Source organism: Poeciliopsis prolifica, unplaced genomic scaffold, assembly GCF_027474105.1.
Source record: "Poeciliopsis prolifica strain line A6 unplaced genomic scaffold, Auburn_PproV2 SCAFFOLD118, whole genome shotgun sequence".
NCBI lineage: Eukaryota > Metazoa > Chordata > Actinopteri > Cyprinodontiformes > Poeciliidae > Poeciliopsis > Poeciliopsis prolifica.
In genome coordinates this window covers 201,344-223,169 of record NW_026562493.1, presented here as the reverse complement: position 1 = coordinate 223,169, position 21,826 = coordinate 201,344, and the positions used below count along the sequence as shown (strand labels likewise).

The 21,826-nt window shown below is 43.7% G+C and overlaps 1 protein-coding gene across 9 annotated transcripts in view; it reads left to right on the top strand.

The window, feature by feature from the left end:
• agrn (agrin) overlaps window positions 1–21,826 on the top strand; it is a 386,496-nt gene that overhangs the window by 341,909 nt on the left and 22,761 nt on the right. For 5 of the 9 annotated variants that reach the window (XM_055024310.1, XM_055024314.1, XM_055024312.1 and 2 more), the window contains 8 exons: window positions 2,758–2,973; window positions 3,870–4,099; window positions 6,410–6,544; window positions 11,914–12,004; window positions 12,248–12,412; window positions 12,512–12,620; window positions 15,053–15,064; window positions 21,656–21,772. In XM_055024310.1, coding sequence (XP_054880285.1) covers window positions 2,758–2,973; window positions 3,870–4,099; window positions 6,410–6,544; window positions 11,914–12,004; window positions 12,248–12,412; window positions 12,512–12,620; window positions 15,053–15,064; window positions 21,656–21,772 — 1,075 coding nt within the window. The remainder of the gene's footprint in view (window positions 1–2,757; window positions 2,974–3,869; window positions 4,100–6,409; window positions 6,545–11,913; window positions 12,005–12,247; window positions 12,413–12,511; window positions 12,621–15,052; window positions 15,065–21,655; window positions 21,773–21,826) is intronic. The other 4 variants (XM_055024315.1, XM_055024313.1, XM_055024309.1 and 1 more) reach the window with 1 other exon arrangement.

The following is a 21,826-nucleotide window of genomic DNA, read 5'->3' as shown; positions in this document are numbered from 1 at the left end:
GAGGCGCCGTAAATAAGAGCAAAACAGAGGGCTGAGGATAATGAGGCAAATAATTACAGCGAGTGAACATGTAGAAAACAGCAGAGCCAGGAAATAACTTCTGGGCAATTTGTAGGTTAAAGTCAGACATTCTTCTGAATGTCTGACTTTCTGATTTAAAAATGTTGAACATTTTAAATAAACTGATAAAAAGAAGGTGATTCATTATGGCCACTCATGTTAATTATGTACTTTTGGCTCCTTCTTAGTACCAGTCTTTAAAAAGACCTAAATGAAATTTAGGGTTAGGGTTAGGGTTACCCTAACCCTAACCCTAAATCAAAAAAGTCAGACATTCTTCTGAATGTCTGACTTTCTGAGCAGTCTGAACACATGCGGTTACTTCGATTCCTGAAATGGATCTGGAGCACATATAACGTTATTGTGTTTACATACAGCTGCAGCAATTCCATATATATCCTCCAAACAGTGCAGTCAGAATTGATTGAGTGTTAAGTTTGAAATAACTACTTCAGTCGTGCAACTTGACTCAACTGCAAAGGAACTAACTTTTTATGATAATTACATTTTAATAGGTGGAACCAACCAGAAAGCCAGAAACATCACCTCATATAAAAACTTTGTGTGTTTAATCCACAAGCAAAAAAGAAAAGAACTGGAAGAGAAACCTTTTGCTGGTGAACAAGAAGACTCATCAGCAGCTTTGTCTCATCCTGCTTCGCAAAGCTTCAGACTCATCTCAGGTTTCCTCTATAAATCTGATGATTTGCTTCTGTTAAGCAGCTTCTCTGTGGCTTTGGGTCTGTTCTGTCACTGATGAGTTTTCAGAAGCATTTACTGACCAGGGAAGCTGCTTCCTACTGGACATTTAATAGAATGTGACATTTTTCACTTCATTAAAGTGTGGGGAGTGATGCAGCCCACAGCATGATGGGTCCACCTCCTTGTTTGTCTGTGGGGATAATGTGCCTCCAAGGGATCACACACATATATCGCTTACTAGTTTAATTGCTTCTGTTCTTGTTGAAAACCCATTGTTGACCTAAATTCCTCTCTTTATAAATACTTTCTATGAATGTGAATCTGTTGGTTTATAGCTGGACAAACTGTAACTGAGCCCAGCTCATTGGAAATCACAATGTTGGTCAAAAAATCTTATTTCCTGTGAAACTTATTTCAAAAATTCAACTAAAAGCTGTTTATGACCAACTGCTGGTAAAAATATGTCTCATAACCCATTTCAATGGATTTATTGTTCATTTGTCTCTAGATGTGTCTTTTGCTCCTGAATATTCATAGGTCTGCATCCAGTATGAAAATAAGTAGAAAACTGAAAATGTGTCAGTCTGGACCAGTTCAATTTGATCTCTTTATAATGTATAATAATGTTGGCTTCTTATGGAACTATTTTCTGTAGTAAAGGTTTTACAAATTCGTTGTAATATTGTTCTTCCAAGAAAAGTCTTTCACGCAATGATAGCCAAAACATTTGACCCAAAATGTTGGTGCATGCACTTTTATACAGTAGATTAAAACATCTGGTTTCAAATGTGCGTTTTGCAGCTTTAACTTGCATATTTCCTGGTGACATGTTGACAAATGTAATGCATCTCCTAACGCAGAACAACCAGAAGAGAAGTGAAGATAAGGAGAGAAATGCACAGATCAGTGAGATATAAAGTAGTTTGAAAGCAGCCAAAACAAGATGAGAGGAGGATAAGAGGAGTTCTTTCAGCATTTTCTGTTTTCACCCTTTGACTGACGACAACCAGTTCTATCAAATTGGCCAATTTTCCTCTGAGAAACCAGCAGAAACACCGAGTGCTGTAATAATCCCATAATGATGTGTGTTCACGTCTTCCCCCTGCAGAATTGTGTTAATAAAGACCATTTCTTCTGAAGACAAGCGATGAGACTAATTAAAGATTGGCCTTTATTTCAGCTCCATCAACCTTTCATGTATTTTAGATTTGAACACTCTGAGTGCGCTCCTCTCCTCCAGACTGACCAGGCTGGATCTGTATGTTGAGATGAAATCAATCGCAGAGCAAAAAGGAGATCATAAGTCACCACTGCTCTCAAAGAAAGCCTCGGTTCCAGAAATACAACTGTGAGATTCCCACCCACAGTTTCACAAATCCGAGACGTGGGGAGAAGAACTAATTATTCGTGGCAGATAATTGCTCTCAGGTTAAGCTAATACTGCCGCATGTGTGGATGCAGACGCACAATATCTAATCTCTGTGATGTCAAGGCCTTCTCCCCAGCAAAACATTGATAGATTAAAGGCTGGGCTTTATTTCAGTTTGCTAAATTTAGCTGGAAGTTTTTGTCTCATCCACGTCTGTTTAAGTCATATTTATTTCTAAAAAAACATTTCAGCAACAAGCCAATTGAAAGTGCTTTAAATCATAAAACATCAGTTAAGAAACAAACTATAAAAACTATAAAAATGACTTTTGTTAAATGTCATCATCAGTCATCAATGCACATTAAATATGATGATCAATATCATCAATACACATCACGTAAGTTGATCAATGTTCCACCTTCTGCTTGAGGTTCTGTTCAGTAATCGATGCCACTAAAGATAATCGTGGATGTGTTTTTCTGATGCTGAGACATCAGGCCTCTGATCCTGGAAATGTTCTTCAGCTGATCGGAGGCACACTTTGGAACCGTCTTTATGTGGCTCTGAATGTTCGGGTCAGAGGTCAGCCTGATCTCTAGATAACTAATTATCATCTCATCCGTCAGGTTCAACACTGGCTCAGGAACAGGCACCGTGATCAGCGAAGTCCAGATCAGCCAGGGTCGCTGGCACCAGCTGGTGGTGACGCGCAGCCGACGGATCGGCGTGCTCAGCGTGGACAACGAGCCGCACGTCCAAGGCGAAAGTCCCCATGGGACAGACGGTCTCAACCTGGACACCTCGCTGTTCATCGGAGGGGTGACGGATGACCTCAAGCAAGAGTAAGCTTCTGCCGCTGCTGCTGCTGCTGCTGCTGCTGCTGCCGCTGCCGCTGCTGCTGCTGCAGCTGCTGCTGCCGCTGCTGCTACCGCTGCTGCTGCCGCTGCTGCTGCTGCTACCGCTGCCGCTGCCGCTGCTGCTGCCGCTGCCGCTGCTGCTGCTGCTACCGCTGCTGCTGCTGCTGCCGCTGCTGCTGCTGCTGCTGCTGCTGCTGCTGCTGCTGCTGCTGCTGCCGCTGCTGCTACCGCTGCTGCTGCTGCTGCCGCTGCTGCTACCGCTGCTGCTGCTGCCGCCGCTACCGCTGCTGCTGCTGCTGCCGCTGCTACCGCTGCTGCTGCCGCTGCCGCTGCTGCTGCTGCTACCGCTGCTGCTGCCGCTGCTGCTGCTGCTGCTGCTGCTGCTGCCGCTGCTGCTACCGCTGCTGCTGCCGCTGCTGCTGCCGCTGCTGCTACCGCTGCTGCTGCTGCCGCTGCTACCGCTGCTGCTGCTGCTGCTGCTGCCGCTGCTGCCGCTGCTACCGCTGCTGCTGCCGCTGCTGCTGCTGCTGCTGCTGCTGCTGCTGCTACCGCTGCTGCTGCCGCTGCTGCTGCCACTGCTGCTGCCGCTGCTGCCGCTGCTGCTGCTGCTGCTACAGCTGCTGCTGCCGCTGCTGCTGCCACTGCTGCTGCTGCTGCTGCCGCTGCTGCTGCTACCGCTGCTGCTACCGCTGCTGCTGCTGCCGCTGCTACCGCTGCCGCTGCCGCTGCTGCTGCTGCCGCTGCCGCTGCTGCTGCTGCTGCTACCGCTGCTGCTGCCGCTGCTGCTGCTGCTGCCGCTGCTACCGCTGCTGCTGCTGCTGAGCATCTTGACGCAGCGAGCAGCACATCCATCCTGATTTGCTGTGTTTTCTGCTGCTCAGCGTCAGGGAGCGGACTGGGGTCACCGCAGGGCTGGTAGGCTGTATCCGCATGCTGGACGTCAACAACCGCATGCTCAACATCCAGGAGGCCAACGGAGACAGCTTGTTCGGCGTGGGTGTGGGCGAATGTGGGAACAACCCCTGCGAGCCGAACCCCTGCAAGAACGGAGCTGAGTGCCAGGTCAAGGAGGCCGAGATGTTCCACTGCAAGTGCAGCAATGCATTCTGGGGTAAGTGACTCCACTGCTTTAAAACTGCAGATTTTATTAAAGCTTCTACTCACTTCAACTTTATCACATTTCACTCCTTTGCAAATAAGTATTTCATCTTATTTTGTGTCATATTGGAGAAAAGGCTTCTGTTAACAAAACTGCTTTGAAGCAAATTCTCAGCTGGATTTGAATCTCACATGAACAAACCAAACGATAAATCCATCAAAACCTTTATCCACCTGCTTCCTCTGAGGCTACAAAAGGAGGTAGTGCTACACTTTAAGCAAAAACATTTATATTTCTGTCTGTTATAAAACTTTTGTTGTGGTAATTAATGCCATCCATATTGACATACGCTGAGTTACTAAACCTTTTAAGAATTTAGTCAGATTAGTGGAAAAAAGTCACAACGACAGTGTTTCTAGTCATGGCAGCAACAGGTAGAGTTGCTGACCCTAACCCTCAAATTTCATGTTGATTTGAACAAATGCAGCTTTAAAACCAGCTGAGAATCAGATTTAATTTGAAATGACTGTAATGGACAGAAAAGAGATAAGAGGAGAGTCAACACCCTGGAGACGGCTTTTATACCTGCAGAAAGAGAAAAAATCCTCAATAATCCATAGTAACAAGCAACATAACGACTATGCAGTACAAATTAATACTAGTGGCAAATGCACCCCAAAATATAGTTTATCTGGAAACCGTGTGACCCAGTAAAAATGATCACTGAGCGAGACTGAGCCATCCCAATGGTGAAGGAGGAGGATGGAAAGTTATATGATCTATTTTTAGCCTTCAAGTCAAAGTATAATAAGAGCTGGTAAAGATTTTATTCATTGTTCAGAATCCTAATAAAATCCAATTTAGCTGTAATGTGACAAAAGGCGTAAATTTCTGTTAAACATCACAAGTTGTTTTCTGTCAAAGGGAAAAACAAAGTCATTTTTAATGTGAATCCAAAATGAGTCACACTATGTTTAATGTAAGAACTGTTTCATGTTTGGCTGCTGAGACTTCAGACGAAAGAGAAGCAGCTCCAGATTCTGCCATGATGAGTGAAAAATGAAAAGTAGTAATGAGACTGGGACCTTTGCCTGCAGACTAACATTCAGCTGAATGTTTTTCTCCTAAAGTCAGTTTGAAGTGTTCATGGTTTCCTTCATGGAGGGGGACAGTTCTGAGTCGGAGACAAGAGGGAATACATGATTGGGGAGAGCAGTAATGAGACGGGGGGACATGACGGGACGGCCAGATAAATGAGGGAGGTGAGCAAAGATCAGAGCTAAAGAGTGCAGAGAGTGGAAGATTTAGGGAGGAAAAAGAGCTGCGGTGGTAGAGAAATGGGAGCAGAGGATGAAAAAGCGTCAGCGAGGAAAAACAGTGCAGCCCTGTCCGCTCAGCGGGACAGGGTTCATTAACGCCCCCCACCACAGACTCTGACTGCCAAACTAATGACGGGTGAATTCAGACGGGCTGCAGCCGAGGGCAAACCCATCATGTGCACCAGATGTGTGTGATGAGTTTGCCAAAAGAAACACTGATGGAGAAGAGGCTGGGAACAAACAACCTGCAGCTTATTTTACTGGGATATTAAGAGACTGTCAAGAAAACCTGAGATCATCCCACTTCCCCATGCTGGAGATTTTAGTTTAACAGTAACAATAAATAAAATTACCTTTGAAAATAATCACACAAGGGACATCGAGACCCAACAGTAGACTTCGACTTCAATAAAACCAACCTGGTTGTGTGTGTTGTTTTTGATTTGAAACCAGGCGAATCCTTTCTCGATGCCAGCTGGGTAAATCCCAGCAGATTTAGGAAGCTCAATTCACCCGTTAGACAGAGAGCTGGTAGCACAGGAAGCAGAGACTGAGAGAGTATAGAGTGAAGGAAGAGGGGGGAGAGTGGGGGGGGGTCGCACAACGACAGACATAGCGACACAAAGCAGGACAATATAAGGAAGTGAGTTGTCAGTCAGTTTCCAGACGGGCATCGCATCTCACTGTCAATGCACTCCTATTATGACACAAGGTGGTGGTAGCATCATGCTTTGGGCATGCTGTCCATCAGGTCCCACTGAGGTTCAGTTATTTGCCACACCTAAAATGCTTCCTGCAGTGCTGCTGCATGTGGCCTCAGTACAGTAACGGTTGTAACGTGTTTTGGAAATTTCATGGAATTCTAAACTTTTGCCAGTCGCTGTACTTTCAAACCTGCTTCGTAAAACAAAATATTCTCAGCTCAAACTAGAAGAGGAGTGATTAAAAGTGTTGTGTCTCTGAAACTGTCCTTCCTCATGATGGTAAATGTGTGTTTGTTTAGGTCCAACATGCGCTGACCTCCATGACCCCTGCGAACACAGCAAGTGCCACCGGACATCGCAATGCAAGGCGCTACCTGAAGGGGGCTATAAATGCGAGTGTCCCATGGGACGAGAGGGGAAGCACTGTGAGAGAGGTAGTGTACTGCAGCAAGCATCTTTCTTCTTCTCTGTGCGTGTTCACCGACGTTTCCTCTCGTCTTTTACTGAACGGGAAGCATGAAAGGTGCAAACCTGCTGGCATTGGGGCAATGTGAGGTTCTGCTGCGCTGCTCTGCAGAGGATGATTGGCCCCGTTGGGCCGATCACCACATCCACTCCGGTACGCTTGTTAGTGAGGAAGCAGAGACGCTCCGTTCCTCCCTGCCTGCCGCCCACAGGTGTTGTTCTCCAGCTCGTTGTTGGAGTGTAGCTCCCGCTGCTGGGACTGCACAGCGCTGCCGCTGCCTTTGAAGTTCATCATTAGAAGTTTGGGCAATGTCGCGTTATGAAGTTTACTTATGTTCTTCCCTCCCTGTAGATGTTGTCATGAATGCTGCAAATTAAGGAGAATATGGTGTCATGCTCTCTCCAAACAAAGGAGAATCCAGCCACCAGCCTCTGGGAGTAAAAGGAGACCAGATAGGAGTATCCTCCATCTTCTGAGCCTCAGTTAGCGGATGATTAAAATAAATCGAGGTGAACAAAAATCGATGCTGCGTGAGCATGAGCTACTCTCATTCCAAAAGGCTATTTTTACAAAGGAATCAATGAGATGACTAATCGCATCAATCCTCCTGCTCACGGTGATTAATGGCAGCGTCAGTCAGCCAGAGTGGCAGGCAGCACCAGGGCCCATAAGAACCCAGTCAGGTCCCTATGAGGCTGCCTGCTCTCAGCTACAGAGTCTGCTCCTCACCTGAAGGTGAACTTACTCACGATGGGACACGTGTGTGTGTGTGTGTGTGTGTGTGTGTGTGTGTGTGTGTGTGTGTGTGTGTGGTGTGTGTGTGTGTGTGGGGGGTGTGTGTGTGTGTGTGTGTGGGGGGGGGGGGGAGTGTGTGTGTGTGTGCGCACGCTAAGCTAGAATCTCTATTGTAATGGGACCAGGTTCGTCAGTGCAGTTCGCTGCTTGATTCATTCACAGTGGAGGCTTTTGAACTGAATCACCTCCTTTCCTTTGTGCTTTCACCCTGTGTTAATGTTTTTAGAAAGATGTGAATTTAAAGCAGACCTTTCGAGTAGAGATGGACCAATTTATCGACCAGCTGATTTATCTGTGCCCATTTCCTTAATTTTGGGAAAGTGGTGATCGGCTGATATTTACATCTTAACCATCTAATTTATCAGCCTCAGCAAAGACATTTTAATCAACTGTTTTCTTCTTCTGCTCTGCTGTGAGAGAGGTTTGACTAACAGACCGGCCCACCAGGTAAGATCTGTGTGTTTGGAGTTAACGGTAGTCATCTCACTGTTGACAACTCATTAACGTTCTTACTACGTTTAGCAACATTTTAGACAAAAAAATTATCGCCCAAGATTGGAATCAGCAGATCAGTGTTTTTAATAGATTAGCCATAAAACAGTGCACCCCTCCTCCAGGGGAGTTTTGGCTCCTACTGGGTTCCAGGTGCTATATTTGCTGCACAAATGAAATGTCTCTGTTTCTGTGTGGATCTCAGCATGTAACTGGCCTACAGACACAAACACCTTACAAAACCTTACATAGTTTGTCATGTCATGGTGGGTTTTCTCTTTGCTGTTGTGTCATTAAACCAGAATAAAGATAAAACGTCCGCTTCATGTGTTCTGCCTTTGATGACATCATTATGGGGTGGGGTCGTTATCTGCATGTTTTTAATCCAATAACCAAATATGAAAAGTGTTTCAAACCTCTGGGTTGCACCTTTGCTCCACCTGAACAGACAGACAGACTAACAGTCTCTGCAGCCGGCATACTGTCTGGCCGCGCCGCACCGCGCTGCATCACATGCTGCTTCAGATGCTGCTTCAGATGCTGCATCAGATGCTGCTTCAGATGCTGCATCACATGCTGCTTCACATGCTGCTTCAGATGCTGCTTCAGATGCTGCTTCAGATGCTGCTTCAGATGCTGCTTCAGATGCTGCTTCAGATGCTGCATCAGATGCTGCTTCAGATGCTGCATCACATGCTGCTTCAGATGCTGCAACAGATGCTGCTTCAGATGCTGCATCAGATGCTGCATCACATGCTGCTTCAGATGCTGCATCAGATGCTGCTTCAGATGCTGCTTCAGATGCTGCATCAGATGCTGCTTCAGATGCTGCATCAGATGCTGCATCACATGCTGCTTCAGATGCTGCTTCAGATGCTGCATCAGATGCTGCTTCAGATGCTGCATCACATGCTGCATCACATGCTGCTTCAGATGCTGCATCACATGCTGCTTCAGATGCTGCATCACATGCTGCTTCAGATGCTGCATCACATGCTGCTTCAGATGCTGCTTCAGATGCTGCATCAGATGCTGCTTCAGATGCTGCATCACATGCTGCTTCAGATGCTGCTTCAGATGCTGCATCAGATGCTGCATCACATGCTGCTTCAGATGCTGCATCACATGCTGCTTCAGATGCTGCATCAGATGCTGCTTCAGATGCTGCATCAGATGCTGCTTCAGATGCTGCATCACATGCTGCATCAGATCCTGCTTCAGATGCTGCATCAGATGCTGCATCACATGCTGCTTCAGATGCTGCATCACATGCTGCATCAGATCCTGCTTCAGATGCTGCATCACATGCTGCTTCAGATGCTGCATCAGATGCTGCTTCAGATGCTGCATCAGATGTTGCTTCAGATGCTGCATCACATGCTGCTTCAGATGCTGCATCAAATGCTGCTTCAGATGCTGCATCACATGCTGCTTCAGATGCTGCTTCAGATGCTGCATCAGATGCTGCTTCAGATGCTGCATCACATGCTGCTTCAGATGCTGCATCACATGCTGCTTCAGATGCTGCAACAGATGCTGCTTCAGATGCTGCATCAGATGCTGCATCACATGCTGCTTCAGATGCTGCATCAGATGCTGCTTCAGATGCTGCATCACATGCTGCTTCAGATGCTGCATCACATGCTGCTTCAGATGCTGCTTCAGATGCTGCATCAGATGCTGCTTCAGATGCTGCATCACATGCTGCTTCAGATGCTGCATCACATGCTGCTTCAGATGCTGCATCAGATGCTGCTTCAGATGCTGCTTCAGATGCTGCATCACATGCTGCATCACATGCTGCTTCAGATGCTGCTTCAGATGCTGCATCAGATGCTGCTTCAGATGCTGCATCACATGCTGCATCACATGCTGCTTCAGATGCTGCATCAGATGCTGCATCACATGCTGCTTCAGATGCTGCTTCAGATGCTGCTTCAGATGCTGCATCAGATGCTGCTTCAGATGCTGCATCACATGCTGCTTCAGATGCTGCTTCAGATGCTGCTTCAGATGCTGCATCAGTTGCTGCTTCAGATGCTGCATCACATGCTGCTTCAGATGCTGCAACAGATGCTGCTTCAGATGCTGCATCAGATGCTGCATCACATGCTGCTTCAGATGCTGCATCAGATGCTGCTTCAGATGCTGCTTCAGATGCTGCATCAGATGCTGCTTCAGATGCTGCTTCAGATGCTGCATCACATGCTGCATCACATGCTGCTTCAGATGCTGCATCAGATGCTGCATCACATGCTGCTTCAGATGCTGCATCAGATGCTGCTTCAGATGCTGCTTCAGATGCTGCATCAGATCCTGCTTCAGATGCTGCATCACATGCTGCTTCAGATGCTGCATCAGATGCTGCTTCAGATGCTGCATCAGATGTTGCTTCAGATGCTGCTTCAGATGCTGCATCACATGCTGCTTCAGATGCTGCATCAAATGCTGCTTCAGATGCTGCATCACATGCTGCTTCAGATGCTGCATCAGATGCTGCATCAAATGCTGCATCAGATGCTGCTTCAGATGCTGCATCAGATGCTGCTTCAGATGCTGCATCACATGCTGCTTCACATGCTGCTTCAGATTCTGCATCACATGCTGCTTCAGATGCTGCTTCAGATGCTGCATCAGATGCTGCTTCAGATGCTGCATCAGATGCTGCTTCAGATGCTGCTTCAGACATCATGTAGGACTTTGAGAAGTTGATAGTTTGATAGGCTGTAAGACACTTGAGAAAGAGAGAGAGAAATGCTTTGTTCCTCTTAAAGTGTCTCAAGCTGATGAAAGTCAGCAGAAGCTGCAGCTTCACCATCCATCTTGGATCAGCTCTGTCTGCCATGTTGGTTCCTAATGTCAGAGAAATCCACCAGTGGGAATCTATGCTTCATTGCCCAGATGTGTTTTTATTGTCAGTGAACATTTAGTAAGTGGATAAAAATACCCCATTGGACTTCAAGAGGTAAGAATTTGAGCTTTGGTTCTTTGTTATGGCCTCTCTTGGTTTATTGGGTTTTGATGGCTTTGCTGCAATTACTAAGGATATAACCCTTTACTGAAGTCGAGCATAAACATTGACCTCAGTGAAACAGGTTCGTTTTGCTCATTAATCTGACATTTTAGAAAAAGGTTGCATAGAAAAACTTCTGCTTATCCAACTTTTTTCTTCTTCTTTTTCTTCTGCTCTGAGCCGATGTGTGTTTTCCTAATACTGACTGAGCTCTTGTGTCTTATTGATCCTTGTATCGGACTGAGTAAATGGGTGAAGAGGAGAAAAAAAAACGCACACACACTGCTTGAGAAAGTAAATTGTGAGTCTCTTTTCTTGCTCCAGTGGAGTTTAGTTTAGCAAAGAATTTAGTTTGTTCCTATTTTTGCCCCTCATTTCCATGGTTGGTGCCATTGTAATTAGCAGTCTTCTGCACAATAGCTAATTAGCTTTCTCATCTCAGTTTTCCTCCTCCAGTCTGACTCAACTCTGCTAATCCCAGCCAATTACAAATAAAAGCTGCCTTACCAGCTGCAAAGGTGTCTGCGTGTTTCTGTGAGTGTTTAGGAAATGCTGTGGCGCTGAAAGACGGTGTTTTTTTAAACACTTCCCTCTGCCTTCGGGTGACACGTGAATGATTTTTAATGTCAGGCCACTTGTCAGAAGATGGCTCGATGCCTGTCTTAATGAGTCCAGACAGCCAGGCGGAGGCACGTCGCAAAGACATGAATTTGCAAAAAGCCCTGCCAGAACACAATAGCTCCATTATTTCCCAAGGTCCCAGATGTGTGTTAAACTCTCCATGTCTGCGGAGCTCTTTGTCATCCAGTGGCATGCTGTGTAATCGCTCTCACATGAGTATTTCTGGATTTTTGTTTTCTTGTCTTTTTTTTATCTCTGTAGAGAGAAAGTCTTAATCCCAGGGGCTCGTCGCACACACACATCCATCTCTGACAGGTTTCCCTCAAAGATGTGCCGACTGTCCCCGAATTTTAATTCTGCCGCCAACAGAAGGAGAGCAGGTCGTAGGTTTGATTGTGCGTGTATTTGTTTTGCAGTGGCTGAGCGTAGCGGCGTTTACATGCCTCTGTTCAGCGGAGACTCATACCTGGAGCTCAAGGGGCTTCATCTCTACGGGCATGATCTCCGGTAAGTCCCATGTCTCAGTGTGAAATCTGCACGGCGTTAGATGAATATTACGGATAACACCGAACATGGTGTAGTTTTTATAGTTCCAACAGCTCTGTGCCTGGGGCAGAGAAGGAGCTCATGCTTCTTTAAGACTGAGCTGAATTCATAATGAAGATTACACGACTAACCTTGCTTAGGCTGCAGCTTCTTGGTAGCTCTACAGGGTGTGATAACATGGATGTGTCTGTTCCTTACATGTAGTCAAAAGTTCAGCATGATGCTGGTTCTCATGGCCAATGACTCCAACGGTCTGATCTTCTACAACGGACAGAAGTCTGATGGAAAGGGAGACTTCGTCTCTCTGTCCCTGAGCAATGGCTACTTAGAGTTTCGCTACGATCTGGGAAAGGGACCGGCTATTATCAGGTCCTGTCACGTCAACAGAAAAACATCTGCAGCACGTCAATGTTTAGGTTATAAGAAGGCTGCTTTCTGACGTCCAGTGTGTGTCTTTGTGTCGTTCAGGAGTAGGGACCAGATGCAGCTGAAGGTGTGGAACACCATCAAGCTGGAGCGCTCCCTCCGCAAAGGCGAGATCCGGTTGAACGAGAAAGCAACTTCAGGAGAGTCACCGGTAAGAAACTGCAAGCTAACTGAGCAGCCAATCAGCATGCAGGACCATTGGACATGTGGTTAGCCATGCTTCTGCCATGCATACTCATCTGTGTGCTTCAATCCATCAGTGCCGCATTCTTGGCTTTTTGCTGCTTCTGTTTTTAATTTGCAGTGCTGCTCTTAGGCACAATGCCATTTCCTAGCAGCTAACATATCAATATGTACAATATTCTAGTTACAAAGGACTGCTTGGACTCAGAATTTAAAAGGTGTTGGATGTTTCATTCTCTGCATTCACTCTCAGCAAGGCAGTTCGACTTTTGATTTTTCTTAATCCATAGTGACATCAGAGCAACATTAATATGCCCAGATATGTCACATATCTCAACAAATGGACTGCAATGCCAGACCAGAGCGTACCGTAGTGACTGCAGCAGAAATGAAAAGCAGACATGTCTCAGCGTTTGAGGAAGTTTAAATAGTTTGTTACATTTATGATGTCATTTGAATTGAAAACATCAAACTTTTAGCTTTCATCATCCACTATAGAATTACACATGATTCTAGTAATCAATTATTTTAAAGATTATTCTGATGATTAATCAGGCAAAAAAAATCTGATTCTTTAACCCCTTAAGCTGATTTTATACAATTTTAGAAAAACAATAAAGGATACCAGTAAACAAACAATCCAATTCCTTTTGTAACTAATAAACATTTTTGCCTATATTGCAGTAACAGTTTTCCTTTAGTGTATAATTGATCATTTGTTGCAAACGATGCATTTCTGATTAAAAAATCTTTCTAACATGTGAAAAGTACTCCACTTTCGGCTAGATTCAATATCAACATAGATAATGGCTAATGTGCTGATTATTCTCTGGATTAAATGATTCATAATTGGATCACAAGAGCTGCTTATTAGGAAATATTTTAATACAACTTGAATTAAGCCACCTGAGGGATTCTGGGTAAAACATGTTGGTTTTTCCATCTTAAATGTGAAATGTATCGATTTTTGTTATAGTTTTGGTTTAACTACCTCTTTGAGTGTTTTATCTGAGTCTCTATGCTAAAGTTAACAATTAATTGATCACCAAGTTAGTTGGCAATCATTTCAATAATCGATTCATCATGATTGATCGTTTCATTCACACAAACAGAATACTGTTGTTAGTGCAACGCGTTGAGCACTACCATCTGAACAAGTTTGAGTTTCTGATCAGCTGAAACTATCTCCGTTTGTCTGAGCGAAGGAAAGGCCTAAGTGTTCGGCTGACTCAGATCTGAGAGCTTTACCTCTCTGCCTGCTTAGCTCGCTCGTCTCCAACAGATAAAACCCAGAGCTACATTTACTGCTGGTTTACAGTCAATTTGATCAAATTGTGCCTTTGCAGTGGCATTTGGGGAAGAGGAGGCAGATAAAGGAGAGATATCAGCAGCAACAGGGGCATAATGAAATTTCTGAGCTCATTGCCTCAACCAATAAACAGAAAGCAGCCTCTAAATAAAGGTGATCTAATCGCTGGATAAGTCTCTAAGTCTTCCAGTTACATCAAAGAGTGCAGATTGTGATTAGGAACACGCTCTATGTCAGCTCTGTAGTCTTCTACACTTTATAAGATTCTTTTTTTCCCTCCTCTGTTTCTCCTCCAAAAATCAGCGTGGTAATCGTGTTTTACTCCAGCTACATGGGCAGAAAAGCTTATTAAAAGAAAAGAGTAAGGGAAGCAAAGATGTGTGCTTGAAGGGGAAACAGGAGACACCTGGGATGAGCTGAGAACCTATGGATGGATTCTCTGCTACATGGGCTGAGAGCTGCAGAGAAAACACACATGATGTATTTCTTCTTTTCTGGGAGTAATAATCATATCAAAGAGCGCCCAGGCTGCCGCAGTAATGAAACCCAAACTTTCAAAAGGTACGGAGAGGAGAAATCTAAATCTACTCCTCTTACTTAATGGCAGCAGTCAGTGAATGAGGCGGGCTTAAGAGACACTATTTGTAGTCATTCATCCATGAAGTTTTTTTCATTTATTCTTTTCATCTTTTCCTTATGCATGGCCACTCGAGACAGCTTCTTATTTACACTACTGCTTTATTGTATATCTGTTAAAACAGTGGTGTTCAAAGCAGCAACAAAATTCATTAAATTAAAAATGAAAAATTTGGTTTATTGTGATTTTGTCAAAATCATTTGAATGGCCACAAATGGCCCCTGAGAAGCACATTGGACACCCCTGTTGCAGTCTGACTTCCTCATGTTTTGTTGTCTTTATGTTGGTTTGCTGTGCTATATTTGGATGCCCGGGTAGATGCTTGTGAGGTGATAGTGAATGTTTCTCTACTCTGCATGCCTCTGTGAGCACAAACACATAGTAGTCTTTCCTTCCAATAACGCTCTTCTTCCTTATTTTCTTCTTTCTCTATGATATGCTCTCTGGATGTCAGAAATCACGCAAGGTAATGAGACAAATCCCAGTCACACCTTATCCCCCTGTTCATTTCAGCCGCTCACTCGTCCTCTCACCCTCCATTCCCTACAATAAAAAAATCCAATACAAAAATGTCTGCAAACTTTGAAACTACCACTTCTGAGTGAAAACTTTACTGTTTCAGAAGTCGTACATGACACATGGCAGCAGAGAGGAGATGCTCTTGAAAAGCACGGTTTGGCGTTCACCTCGGTCCATCTGCTGCGGGGGCGGGAAGGCGGGTGGCAGAGAGCGAGAAAGAGAGGCAGTCATCCTCACGATGGCTATTGTTTAAAAGCAACAAAGAGACATCTTCATTAGCACGGCGTGGGCAGGGGGGATCATAGCACACTGCGTGGCTGTGGAAACGGCGAGAACAAGGAGGATGTATACGGACGGTGAAGTGCTAAGGCAAACCCGCCCATTGGGTTGTCATCTGTTCTTCCTTCTGTTGGACGCAGGAACAATCCTCTGTAGTGACAGAACATTGAGTCAGCTTTGACCCGCACAAACCAACACACACTGCAACACGCACCCCAAAAACACACGCCAACAATAAACACCAAACAATACACACCCAAACAACACACACCAAACAATACACATATCAAACAATACACACCCAAACAACACACACCAAACAATACACACCAACAATACACACCCAAACAACACACACCAAACAATACACATATCAAACAATACACACCAAACAATACACACACCAACAATACACACCAAACAATACACACCAAACAATACACACCAAACAATACACACACCAACAATACACACCAAACAATACACACACCAAACAATACACACCAAACAATACACACCAAACAATACACACCCAAACAACACACACCAAACAATACACATATCAAACAATACACACCAAACAATACACACCAACAATACACACCAAACAATACACACACCAACAATACACACACCAACAATACACACCAAACAATACACACCAAACAATACACACACCAACAATACACACCAAACAATACACATACCAAACAATACACACCAAACAATACACACACCAACAATACACACCAAACAATACACATACCAAACAATACACACCAAACAATACACACACCAACAATACACACCAAACAATACACACACCAAACAATACACACCAAACAATACACACACCAACAATACACACACCAACAATACACACACCAAACAATACACACCAAACAATACACACACCAACAATACACACCAAACAATACACACCAAACAATACACACACCAAACAATACACACACCAACAATACACACACCAAACAATACACACACCAAACAATACACACACCAACAACACACACACCAACAACACACACACCAACAATACACACACCAACAATACACACACCAACAACACACACACCAAACAATACACACACCAACAATACACACCAAACAATACACACCAAACAATACACACCAAACAATACACACCAAACAATACACACCAAACAATACACACACCAACAATACACACACCAAACAATACACACACCAACAATACACACACCAACAATACACACCAAACAATACACACACCAAACAATACACACCAACAATACACACACCAAACAATACACACACCAACAATACACACACCAAACAATACACACACCAACAATACACACACCAAACAATACACATCAAACAATACACACAACAACAATACACACCAAACAATACACACACCAAACAATACACACCAAACAATACACACACCAAACAATACACACAACAACAATACACACAACAACAATACACACCAAACAATACACACCAAACAATACACACACCAAACAATACACAAACAATACACACACCAAAACAACACACACCAAACAATACACACCAAACAATACACACACCAACAATACACACCAAACAATACACACCAAACAATACACACCAAACAATACACACACCAAACAATACACACACCAACAATACACACACCAAACAATACACACACCAAACAATACACACACCAACAACACACACACCAACAACACACACACCAACAATACACACACCAACAATACACACACCAACAACACACACACCAACAACACACACACCAACAATACACACACCAACAATACACACACCAACAATACACACACCAAACAATACACACACCAACAATACACACACCAAACAATACACATCAAACAATACACACAACAACAATACACACCAAACAATACACACCAAACAATACACACCAAACAATACACACACCAACAACACACACACCAACAACACACACACCAACAATACACACACCAAACAATACACACACCAAACAATACACACACCAACAATACACACACCAAACAATACACACACACCAAACAATACACACACCAACAACACACACACCAACAACACACACACCAACAATACACACGCCAACAATACACACACCAACAACACACACACCAACAACACACACGCCAACAATACACACACCAACAATACACACACCAACAATACACACACCAAACAATACACACACCAACAATACACACACCAAACAATACACATCAAACAATACACACAACAACAATACACACCAAACAATACACACCAAACAATACACACCAAACAATACACACACCAAACAATACACACAACAACAATACACACCAAACAATACACACCAAACAATACACACCAAACAATACACACCAAACAATACACACCAAACAATACACACCAAACAATACACACACCAAACAACACACACCAAACAATACACACACCAACAATACACACCCCAACAACACACACCAAACAATACACACCAAACAATACACACCAAACAATACACACAAACAATACACACCAACAATACACACCAACAATACACACCAAACAATACACACCAAACAATACACACCAACAATACACACCAAACAATACACACACCAAACAATACACACCAAACAATACACACCAAACAATACACACCAAACAATACACACACCAAACAACACACACCAAACAATACACACCAAACAATACACACACCAACAATACACACCCCAACAACACACACCAAACAACACACACCAAACAATACACACCAAACAATACACACAAACAATACACACCAACAATACACACCAACAATACACACCAACAATACACACCAACAATACACACCAACAATACACACCAACAATACACACCAACAACACGCACCCAAACTCACGCTGCATCATCCAAAGAGCCATGCCAAACGTATCCCTGTTCAGCACGTGTAAATTGTCCCCATTTTTAGAAAACCAGCTTCCTTGGTTTTTTCTCTGAACACAAGCTGCCCTTTTCCCCAAAGTATGGCTGTAAATCATACAAACTTTAGAGTTTTAGAAAGGTTATTGAAAATCACAGCAGCAGGTAGAGTAATTGCAAGCCATTAATGACCCTTGACCTTGATCATTGTTATGTAACAATCACAAAAGACAATGTAATTTAGAAGGATTTGATGGACTAATATTAAGCACTATTTAAGTGTGAAACTTAAGGAAAATTAGACCCAGTTTGACTTTAAGGGTTCACATTTATATTCAGACCCCCTTAATAGATTTTCCTGTGTTAAAATAAAAATTATGTTTATCACAAGTCTTAAATTTTGTTCACATACATATTCTTGTATGTGAACTTTGTTTTCTCAAGAGACTTCTCTGAATGGCCAAAGTTTTGAGTCATGCCCAGACATCTGCAGTGAGTTGATGCAGGTCAGGCAACTGGTTACTAGCTGCTGAAAGACCCCTGCTGCATAGCTAGCTATCTAGCTGTTTTGTGTCTGCCAGGGGTAAGTGTAAATTTATCTGCATTTGTTTTTGCCGCTGCCTCACTTCTGTTGGTGGTGGCCGATGTGCAAAAAAACCTTCTGATCTCCATGTATGTTAAGGCTGTTTGCAGTGTGAGAAGAACAAAACCTTAAATCATTTAAATAAAATGTCTTGAATGCCAAGAGCCACAAACAAGACTCAAAGATGTTTTACTTTCTATTCTTAACTGTAAAACAGCAGAATCCAAGAACCAGAACCTATGTCAGTAGTATTATTTGACCTTTTGCATTAAAAAGGTTTTAAGAAGTCTTAAATGTGACTTTCTGAGACCTGCAGATCGCCTGGTTGAAGTAGAATTAGATTATAAAACATCCAAGGCTTGGATCACCTTCGCATGTTCAATCTATCATCTGGAAACAGAACTGCAAACCACGTCCTTGGTGGTTCTGGAGGAGCAGCAGAGAGCCGCCACTCAGCTGGAAGACTCAGTTAACATGGTAACAGTCACATGTGTACCTCACAGTTTACCATAGTTGATGAGAAGATGGAACTGAATGCAAGGTAATTCTGGAAAAAAAGCTGCGCGTGGCTGAAAAGACAAAAAAACTTTGCGTGGAGGTTCAACTTCCAGCAGGACTCTAAAGACGAAAACAGCTCAAAACACAATGGGTTTAAATTTCAGGTGTAAAAAGCTGCGAGAGAGAGAGAAGAGGGCTGAAATCAAATAAATCAAAAACTACTTATTTCATTTTGAACGATTATTGTCCTAACCCCACCCTGTGTTGCTCCATGACAGTAGATTCCAGTAAAGACACTGGTATGTGTGGATGGAGTGGGGGAGAGTCGGCACAATCAGACACTCTGCCTGAGCTGACCAAGTATGGCCAACATGTCGTGGGAACTTTTGGCAAAATCTGAACAAATGGACGAGAATCCATCTGCTCCTGCCAGGGTTCAGAGTTTCCACCCCGCTCTGCTGCAGCCAGCTCCAGGTGTTTGGACGCGGCCAGGACTCGCTGTCTCCTGCACTCTGAATTGCTGCCTGAATAAAACCAGCTTCCTTGGTTTTTGTCCTTTTCCATCGTCCTCTGTTCCCCTACCTCCAAGTCATTATCTCTGTCTTACCCTTTCTGGCAGTTACCACTATACAAAATAGACAAAAAACATTACTGACCCATCAACATCACCTTCTGTCCAATCTGAATCGCCGGCCCCAAATCTCTGAATGAAAGAATCAGATTTCTTGGCCATGACACCCAGATGAATGGCAATTAATTTGACTTCACTGTTGGAAAGGTCGGCGCTTCTCATCAGCTATTCATTAGCGAGGTCTGCAAAGACCTATCCCTATCACAAGAGCAGCCTGCTCTTAATTTTCTTTTGTTGTCCATTTTCTGGCTCATAGAGGATAATTGATCACTTAAAAGTCACTTATTTGGTGTGAAGTGTTGCAGGATCAGTGGAAGGCATGAAAGTGGCGTCAGAGTCCCTGCTGATTTAGTATCTTTACCTCCTTGGCTATGGAGCCACGGAGGCCTTAGACAAGCATACATACCCTCCTGACAATAATTCTCTTACATTGCAGCCATCAACTTTTGTGCATTTTATTGAGATTTTATGTGATAAACCCACACAAAATAATTCATAATTATGATACAGTTGTGACCTACTGTATATGTGGCTTCTTCTGATCTTATCACCCCAAAAAGATCCGATATGTTCCACTTCTGCAGGTTTTACTGAATCAGATAGATTCAGATATAGATATCAGATAGATATGCAACTGTTTTCAAAGTCTGAACAATGTATCCGGTTTTGCATCATTGATGAAAGACATGCATAATTCTGAAGCCAAATGTGTTAAATTCAGACATAAACAATGGCTGAACATTATGATCATGAACTTATGAAGGATGTCTTTGTCACTACAGAGCATCATCCAAACTGATGCTCCACAAAAGGCCTTCACTGTTAGCTGTCCTTCACCAGCTTCCTTCGGCTTGTGATGTTGAAAAACTTTAGAATAAACTTAAAAATGGCTCCATAGATTGAGAGGCCATACGCAGAGCGCTGCAGTGTGACGTCAGCGCTCCTCTGGACATGCAGGTTGCTCTGAGCCACTTAGCCAATGGATCAGATCGAACTGCGGTCGCAAAACCTCCAAAAATAATTGGAATTGAGCATAAAGACCTGCTGTATGAGTATAACCTAAGAGAAACAGAGGAACAGTCAGAGCATAGTGACTCTGGAGCAGCTGCAGAGACATGCGCTGCAGGTAGGAGAGCCAGCTATCAGTCAAGAAGATGCTCTGAACATTTTCATTTTACATACAGAACATTTTGAGTTGTCTCACTCCTAAACGTGGTGGTGTGGGAACTCTTCAGCAGTTCTTCAAATGGTTGATTATTTTCCAGTTTTTACCAAATCATGTATCATTTTACCTTCACTACTCAACTACATGCAACCCTGTGTTACTGATGAAATTCCAGTAAATTACTCTGAAGTGTTTATAATCTGACAATATTTCTGAAAGAAATTCAGGTTGTGCGAAAACTTTTCACCGTTTTCCCTGGGTTTCCACCACATATCACAGCATTCAAGTCTTTTTCTGGAAATACCAACAGTCACTCCTGACTGGGTATGGAAGTGATTCAAATGGAAATGAATCTTCTCTGTCAACTCTGTCTCACTTTCTGAATCCTTCGTTGTGTCCCATCTGTTTTCAACAGAACAAGCACACAGACCTCAACCTGAAAGAGTCGCTGTTCGTCGGTGGCGCTCCCGATTACAGCAAACTAGCAAGAGTTGCTGCACTCACGCAGGGATTCAAGGGAACCATCCAGAAGGTAAAATAAGAAAGGTTTTACAATCTGCTGCTCAATGTGACTCCAGTGAACCGC